This window comes from Lolium rigidum, chromosome 5, assembly GCF_022539505.1.
Source record: "Lolium rigidum isolate FL_2022 chromosome 5, APGP_CSIRO_Lrig_0.1, whole genome shotgun sequence".
Lineage (NCBI taxonomy): Eukaryota > Viridiplantae > Streptophyta > Magnoliopsida > Poales > Poaceae > Lolium > Lolium rigidum.
In genome coordinates this window covers 139397123-139406688 of record NC_061512.1, presented here as the reverse complement: position 1 = coordinate 139406688, position 9566 = coordinate 139397123, and the positions used below count along the sequence as shown (strand labels likewise).

At 42.6% G+C, this 9566-nt stretch overlaps 1 protein-coding gene across 1 annotated transcript; it reads right to left on the bottom strand.

Moving 5' to 3' along the window:
* Positions 1–4015: 4015 nt before the first annotated feature.
* On the bottom strand, positions 4016–9038 carry LOC124654360. The gene is made up of 4 exons (XM_047193370.1): positions 8857–9038; positions 8368–8766; positions 6125–6339; positions 4016–4765 (listed from the first exon to the last, which is right to left on the bottom strand). Exons 2-4 carry the CDS (start codon positions 8717–8719, stop codon positions 4184–4186), a joined length of 1149 nt encoding a protein of 382 aa, XP_047049326.1. The 5' UTR covers positions 8720–8766; positions 8857–9038; the 3' UTR covers positions 4016–4183.
* Between the last annotated feature and the right edge of the window lie 528 nt (positions 9039–9566).

Sequence of the window (9566 nt, the reverse complement as noted above, 5' to 3'; positions counted from 1 at the left end):
ATTGCCCCCAGAAGGCATCTCCATCGACACCACCGCCATCTTCATCGCCGCTGCTGTCTCCTATGATGAGGAGGGAGTAGTTCTCCCCCGAGGCCGAGGGTTCTACCGGTAGCTATGTGGTTCATCTCTCTCTCCCATGTACTTCAATACAATGATCTCATGAGCTGCCTTACATGATTGAGATCCATATGATGAGCTTTGTATCACTATTAATCTATGTGCTACTCTAGTGATGTTATTAAAGTACTCTATTCCTCCTCCATGATGTAATGTTGACACAGTGTGCATCATGTAGTACTTGGCACAGGTTATGATCGTAATCTCTTGTAGATTATGGAGTTAACTATTACTATGATAGTATTGATGCGATCTATTCCCCCTTTCATAGCTATTGTTGACAGTGTGTATGCTATGTTAGTACTCGGTCTAAATTGCAACGGTCTATTATGCACTCTAGAGGTTACTTAAATATGAACTCCGAATGTTGTGGAGCTTGTTCACTCCGGCTTGACGGAGCTCTTGTAGCCCTACACAATGAATGGTGTTTGTTATCCAACAAGAGAGTGTAGAAAGTAGCATTTATTTATTCAGTTATGTGATCAATGTTGGGAGTGTCCACTAGTGAAAGTATGATCCCTAAGCCTTGTTTCTAAGCATTGAAACATCGTTTCCAACAAGTTCTGCTACATGTTTGCTTGCTGCTATTTTATTTCAGATTGCAATTACTACTTACAATCATCCATATTACTTGTATTTCACTATCTCTTCGCCGAACTAGTCCACGACTCCACAACTTTCCCATGGCCACTGGCCTCCAAATTAACTTTGTAGAAACCTCTTTCATCCCAATGCATGTCCCTTCGGATGAGGCACATGCAATGGCGGTCGAGCTTGGCACAAACACTCACTCCTTTCCGCAAGCATATCTAGGCCTTCCCCTATCGCCAACCAAACTACCTCAGTCGGTATTTCAACCGTTGATAGATAGAATTGAAAAATACTTAACAGGCTGGTGTGCAGCCCTACTCTCCAAAGGAGGCAGACTGATCTTGCTCTCAGCGGTCATGGACAGCCTCTCACTTCATGGCCTCCCTCCTAATCCCACTAGTCATAATTGAAAATTTTGATACGAAACGTAGATCTTTCTTTTGGGTTGGCAACAACAGCTGCACGGGGGGCCAATGTCTAATCGATGCAAAACCACCAGGTTCCATCCTTCTTGCAAACCAAAAGTACTGGAGAGGTGAAAGGGCTAGTACTTTCTTGGATTATCCCTCTGGCTAACATGTCGGCCACCTGTTTCTCTATCTCTGACTTCTGATGAGGAGCGTAGCGATAGGGCTTGACATTCACTGGTTTTGTGCCTGGGAGCAGAGGGATGTTATGGTCATATCGACGGTGTGGCGGTAGAGTTTTTGGATCCTCAAACAGTGATTGATACCGTTGGAGCACTGCCTGAACTTCTACTGGCACTGACTGGTCAAGAGCTGTTGCTGCGTCTTCAATATTATGCAACTCCAAAATTTGGCACACTTCACCACTTCGTAGCAGTCCATGCATACTAGATGCAGAGATAATTGTGCAAGTGTCAATGGTGTTTTGAACTCCACTGAGTGTGATTCTCTTGCCCTAATGCTTGAACCGCATTGTCTTCTTCTTCCAATTGATCTACATTTTGCCATTATTCAGGCATTCCAACCAATCCATGCCCAAAATCATATCATATGATGTGAGAGGCAGCATTTTTAGATTAGTGAAAAACTGATGCCCTTGTGTGTGCCAGGTCACCTCAGGCAACACTTTTGTACAGGCTAGTTTGCCACCTCCGGCAACTTATACTTTAGCTGGTGGGTATATCTGTAGCTTTATAATGAAAACGGTCAGCTAGCTACTGGCTGATGAATGTGCTTGAGCTGCCAGAGTCAATCAGAATCAGGACTGTGTACTTTCCAACTTGTCCTTGCAGTCTCATGCTTCTCCTGCTTGTTGTTCTCGACATAGCTTGGACTGACAACTTCATCACCTCTTCAGTGTCAGTGTCATCTTCACCTGATGCAGATGTATCTGTATCCATCTCTACTGGAGTTGGTTCTTCTATCTGAAGAGATTCCATGATTTCTTCCAGCACCTTCAGCTGGATCTGAGTTGGGCACTTATGGGTGGGAGAATATTTCTCTCCACACTTAAAGCATTCTCCCTTGGCACTACGTTGGGCTCGCATAGAGTCAAACCTTGCTAAGGTATGTGGAGGTTTGCTCTCAGGCTTCTTATCATCATGAGTAGTAGGTCCAAGGAAACCCGGGAGTTATCCATTGTGTTGATTCTCATAGCATCACGCTGATTGTACTTGTTGCTGACCACCTGAGTGTCTTCCACCAACAGAGTTTCCTGCGTTAGGTTCAATCTACCGGATCATCCTCATCAGACAACTTCTCCACGCACTCGGTTAGGTTCAATCTACCGGATCTCGTCATCTTGGCTCGATCTGTGTCCGTCGTACGAATCACGGGTACACTCGAAAGTGTTTTGTGCGAATCCAAGCGGATCGCACCCGGAAATCAGATTTACCAACCGCAACACGATGAGTTTCAGATCGGAGAAAAAGGGGATCGAAACCTGGGCTCGGATACCACTTGCTACGCTCTGGACTACTGCCCTCGCGTCACGCACATGTAGCTGGATCTCAATCCGGATACAAGTTTCTCACACATGGAGTTTGCGTGGGGAAGAAGAAGGAGAGGAGGACAGGAGGGGAAAAGCTATTACAGGTGTTTAGTTCATCGATATCGTCCTCTACTCGACTTCCTTCTCCTGTAGCTCTGGTTCGTTCGTCTTGGGCTGGACCCCTTCAGCGCCTTGCTTCCTGAGCCAGCCCATTGCCCTGCGAATGTCCCGACGACGCCTGCGCCTGGTGGCTGGTGTCGTAGCATACTACCCCACACCCTCGTCTCTGATATTCTCGAAGTTGGGGTTCAGCATGGTCTGAGGAATAGATTGATCGAAGCGGTAACTGTCGAGCTTGCATCCCTCTTGTCTTTGCTACAGGTCATCCAGCTCACACATGATAAAGAGGAAGGATGCATGATAGACGGCCAAAAGTTCATGACAAAGGATGCATACCTTGCACTCCAAGATAGTGACAGTGACGATACAACCATCGCAGTTTGGATGGCTACTGCACCTTGATAAGCTAAACACACGAAAGAATCTTCACCGCAAGTGCATCCTCGACTCCCCTTTCTACCCAGATGCGCTCAAGTTGTTGAAGATCGACTGCCTAGCGGCGCAAACGATCTGGCAGCAGGCAAAGATCGAGCCACAGATCCAGGTTCTCACCAACGTATGGCGCACTCCATCGTCCCCAGCACTCCCGCAATCCGCATGGCCAACGGTTCTACTCACCATCCTCTGGAAAATCTGGGACGCACAGAATGCACTAATCTTCAGAGACCAAGCCTTCCTCTCTAATGTAATCTCAGACCGCTCCCAATGGGGATATCGTTTTAGAAAGCCATCTCACAAGGAGGACGCCCTGTCATGGCGAAATCACATGCTCACATGCATGTAACTCTTTTTTTTTTTTTTTTTTTTGAACAAGGGTAGGGTGCTGAGCACCCTAGTACATGCATGTAACTCTGAGACTTAAGATTCATTTGAGAACAATGAAATTAAGGTGGAATGTGGAATATTTGGGGGGTATTGTTGACAAAAGAGGCAGCATTCAAACCAAAACCAACGTGTGATGACAACTGGTGAAATGATCTGGCTAGATGGTACCTTGTCATTATTTTCTGTTGGTGAAATGATCTGGCTAGATTGTACCTTGTCATTAGTTTCCCTTTTACGCTACCAAATGCACGGATATGATCAAAACGTGTTGGAACTACTGGTGATGAAATGCTGTCTGCCTGTCTCTCGATGCTTACATGAACAGTTCAGCAACACCACCAGGAAAAAATAGATCCCGACGGTAAACCATCACAGGCAAATCAACTTTCAACAGACAAAACAAACAGGATAGGTAACAAGCAGCATTAATTATGCATTTACTTGATCCAACTACATCACTAACTTACGGCAAGTCCACTGCATCATTCATCACAACTTAGCTTAGTTCACTACACCATTGCATCGTGGCTTAAATTAACACATCGATACAACTTAATTTACCAAGCCAGCACCACTATGGCCTAAAGTCCATCAAGGACCAGACGACACTCCCCCTGAGATTCCCACGACCACACTGAAATTCATAAACCTCTGAACCAGGGCTTTGTGGAGTGAAATCAACGATTAATTTTGTCACACCACCACCAGCCTTATTCTTGACATGAAACCTCAGCAATCTTCTACTAGATACACAGACAGTCATGACACGCCGGCGGAGTTTGATAACGCCACGCTTCGCCACACCATCTTTTTTGCTGTCATAAATGACAATTGCTTCATCAATGTCTGACATGCCAGCTGTAATCTTCCCATCGAAATCCCCCCCAACAAGCTTGAATTTAAAGGTGGCCTCCACTGCGTTTAGGACAGTCGCAACTCTGACCTCCATAGTGCTGCGGAAGCTATCAAGCCTTTCACTTGTAACCACGACATCTTTGTCCCTAGAAAGTACTCGCCCGTCAATGGTAATTAGACCCTTGCTGAATTGCTTGTCAGGATACACTCCTTCCTTCTTGATCTTAAGATCTATCTCTAGATAGATGAAATCAACTAGCACTAAACCTCGTCCTGGGCCAGTCAAAACCAACGTGTCACCCTATGAAAACAATGGCACAAGAGGTTAGAGTATATTCATGCAAATACCGCTGAAATGGCGATTAAAAGCGTCAACAACGTGTCACCCTATGAAAACAATGGCACAAGAGGTAGTATATTCATGCAAATACCACTGAAATGGCAATTAAAAGCGTCAAATAAAAGCAACAGAAGCTACAAATCTGAGATAGTAATATATGCAGTCACGCACGCAATAATATTCTATACTGCAGGCGTTCCTTTTAGTGTTGCAAGAAATCCCTGGTTAGCTGGTTATGTTCCTCCAAGCTATAACAAAATCAGGGCCGCACTTCTTCTGCGAGAGCGGACTCATGTTGAGAAAATGCTACAGCCCATCAAGTCAACTTGGAGCAGCAAAGGTGTCACAATTGTATCAGATAGTGTACTGATCATCGAAGGTGTGACCATCTCTTAAATTTCATGCTCATGACTAAAGATGGGCCAATGTTACCAATATCACAAATACTGAGGGAGAGGTCAAGACCAAAGAGTACATCCGGATAGGCTATGTGAAATTATGGCCAATGTTTCCAAGATCACAAATACTGAGGGAGAGGTCAAGACCAAGGAGTACATCCAGATAGGCTATGTGAAATTATTGAGGCTGCCGGACCAGAAAATATTGTGCAAGTGACCACTGACAATGCATCAAACTTGCTCATTTCAATTGGATTAGTGAGATTGTAGCTCATTTTAACTGCAGGGGTGCTGGGCTACTGGTGCAAAAAAGGTATTCTGGCATTCTCTCAACCCCTTGTGTTGTGCGCACTTTCAATCTTGCTCATTATGCTGATTTCAATTGGATTAGTGAGATTGTAGCAAATGCAGCTCACATAAGAAAATTTATAATGAATCGCTCAAACTACTTGCTGTGGATGAAAAACGATTTGCTTCTGAAGTTGTGTGATGTTGAAGAGGTTTTCAAGAAATAAAATTGATGATCATAAGCCAAAGGTAAGCTGACTATAGAAATGACAATGTGGAGGGAGCATGGTTGGTGAATGGAAAAACGTGGCGCTTGTCCATGACGGCATATGTGGGCTGTACAGTCCATAGCAACACCTATCGCACTAAATATAAGGCCAAACATGGGCCAAGATTCTAATGGAAAAAGGAATGCAAATAGATATACTTCAAAAAATACAGCATTTGTCACAAATCTTGAGAGTAAATAAATTTGTCAATAGTGGGGTGTCAATTAATAGTCGAAATTAGACGATTGTTCCCAGACTTCGAAGCATTTTTTTGTCATTTAGATGTCTATTAATAGCCAAAATTAAATGCATTGCCAAATATAATAATAATATTAAAACGGACAAACTTTAGAACAAGGATGTACCTCTAGGTTGATGGACTGGCAATCATCTCTACGGCGGTGAAACAGATCAATGCACTTGTAGTCGATGCTGTCTCTGGCAATGATACTGCCGTAAACATTGACTGGGAAGCCTTCATCTGAGGAGACTACGCTGATCGAAAGGATGTTTGCAGAGTCTTCAAACCCAAACTCAGCTTTGTACTTGCTATCTTTATAACGCATTGGAAGGACAGGCGCTGCAATGGAAAAGCAAGAACATCATCTACCAAATACGGAAAAGCAAAAAAAAAACATTTAACAGATTATTTCACCAGAATAAACAGTCCCAGTTGTGTTTTTTTTTCATTGCTACCCCACTGACTAATATTCTTATTTCACTTGAAAGTTAATATCAAGAGAAAACTCACAATCCTTTCTATCCAACTCTTCTTTTCCTGTATGAAAGGAAATCAATAGCTATTGAACTTATTCCTAATACTGCTGGTTGTGGCCCATCTTCTATGCTTGACAGATACAGCTATTTCATTTATAGGGTCTAAAACTGATAGCTATGACAGGCTAGGAGAAGAACTTTTCACATCAGGTTGTAGTCCATAAATTACCATTTCAGATGGGCAAAAGAACAGATGAATGAAAGGAACTTTGGACTGTTTCTGCCTAATATATATGGTTGATTATCTAATATTAAGATTATGTTTTATTTCAGGTTCAGCAGATTCTATTTTATTTAAGATTTAATAGAGTGTATGTATCGATCATTGTGGATTTAAGGTTTTGTTTAGTCGATGTGCGCTCTGACATTTTTTAGGCGAGGGACTTGGTAATTTTATAGAATTACCTTCCAACTATGTGCATCTAGCTAATCTAGACAGTGCTTCTCATGAGTTTTCGCACTTGAGCAGCTATCATGCCAAGCATCTCAGAACAGTAATCAAATTCTTATTTTGTAGTGTTTCTAGTAATGACTAATGATTTCTATAGGTGTGTGTAGTACCCCTTCGTCCCACAAAAGTTATCTTAGATTTATCAAAATTTAGATGTATCGAGGCACTATAGTATATAGATACATCCAAATTTAGACAAATTTCATACAAGTTTCCCGGGACAGAGGGAGTACAACATTTTCATGCAAGTGATACGGTGTAGAGGACTGCAATAACGTGTATAGGTTGTATCTTTTAAAAATTATTTCAAGGTGTTCAAATACTTGTATAGGTAGCATTGAAGTTTGGTTGACACTCTTAACGTGAGATAGCCTACAGTTTGTGCATTTCAAGCTTGCCCATTCATCATTGTAGATCTACGTTTTCGCGGCGTTTTGAATGTTCTTGAAGTTACATAAAAAAGCCTGAAGTCGTGCATATATTTTCTAAAATCTGTGGCCATGCACATTCGCTACTGGTGTGCTATTTAAAAAACAAAGCGTGAATAATAAAGCAGTGATTACAATGTTCATTTGACAGTTCCTTTATTTACCTTCATTTGACAATAAAGCAGGACAGAATAAAGAAGTGACTAATACTACCTTCGATTCAAGGAATAAGGCGCCCTCGTTTTACGTGCTTTTTGTTTGACCAAGAATTACTTCAAACATATAAAGATTGTTTGTATGAAATTAGCATCATTAGAAAGTGTTTTTCAATACGAATCCAACGATACTAATTACATATAATATAATCAAGATTGTGTTGCTCAATTTTTATGGTCAAAGTTCGTCTTGGAATATACGGGCGCCTTATTCCTTCGGACGGAGGTAGTATAAGATTTTGAATGATGCTACGAAATTGTAATGCTGTTTGACTCTTACAGCGGAGTTGTTTCTACTCCCTCGATCCATACAAGGATGTCTTAAATTTGTCAAAATTTGGATGTATCTACATATTAAATCGGGTCTAGATACATCCAAATTTAGATAAAACGAAGACATCCTTTTATGGACAGAGAGGGAGTATGATTTATGGCCTTAAAGTACATGTCTGCAGAGCAGTCCAAAGTTTTACTTATGCAAAAAATAAACGAGCAACTAGAATATGTCAACAAAAATACACAACAAACAATATATATGAATTAGTAGCCTTTTCAATGAATTTATACTCCATTTTATGCAATTCATTTTCAATCAATTGTTATTGGGGTTACAATCTAGCATTGGTGCAATGATTACTAGTGCAACAAACAATAATGATGAAACAACATATGGTAATTCATAGTGCATTACAAATATCAACCACAATAAACTAAGGATGAAGACAGATGCTACTTACATTTCTCATTTATGTCGAAGACGGAGAAATCTCTGAGGAAAAAGCGAGTGAAGACCTTGTCCCCCACCTTGGGGTCGTACTCGATGATTGAGTCCATGACTTTTTTGTGCGCCGTGGCTCTCCGCTCCTTCTCTGCTTCCTTTTGCTCCTTCTCCTCTTTATTTCGGCGTTGCCTCTCCATCTCCTCCTCCGTCCAGGCCACCCATGTAGCCTCATCGTAAAGAAATGGTACTAGGCCCTCCACCTCAAACTCGTCGTCCAACTTCTTTACAGCCGACTTACCGTAAACAAAAGGCTCGAGATCCTCGACGTCAAACATGTCCTCGAAGTCTAACGGATTTACAGACACCATGATGAATCGTCGCCGCAGAGGCTCCCAAATCGCCGCCGATGATAGCACTAGCAAGAGCATCGAGTGCATCAAGCAAACATATGGCAGTATCACATCATAGCAGTGGCAGAAGGCAGAATCACCGAACTGAAGCTCACCTGACGGGAGGAACGGACGTCGGTCGGTCGTACGGGAGAGAGATCGGGGAGGCACCGCTCGGGAACAAGCTTGAACGGGAGGGAGGTCCGGGACCGGCGGACGGCAACGATCTGGGCGGGGGAGGAGCTCGTCGCCGATGAGGCGGCGGAGGAACCCTAGCAGCAAGTCCTCTCGTCTATCTGTTTCGTGCGGGGTGGGATTTTTCTGGGCCTATTCATCGCCTTTAGCTAAAGGATATGATTCCGATACGTTTCCCGCAAACTCATTTGGGCTGGCCCATATAAGACTCGCTGTTTCGACTCGAATGTATTGTACACCCCTCCAACCCGCAGCTGTTAATTGGGCCGAGGCCCATCAGGTAAACGACTTTTTTTATTTTTATTTTTTTATTTTTTTATTTTTATTTTTTATTTTTAGTTCTGTTTTTAAAGACTAACTAACTAACGGTGTTGCCTGCAATGGTATCTCTAGTCCAGTGGTGGGCATGCTCATATATACGGACGGGTTGGAGTGGGTGGAGTTTAGTCCCAGCCACCATCATGGGATTGGCAATGCGAACATCGTGGTGAACAGACCACAAAACGAGAATCACAAATAAACTTGACTTGTGTACTCACGCTTACTGAGCACTAATTCAATAAGTTAAACATATAAAAGTGAACCTGCTATCGTTTTGCACTTCCCCAAAGCAGTAATACATAATTCCATA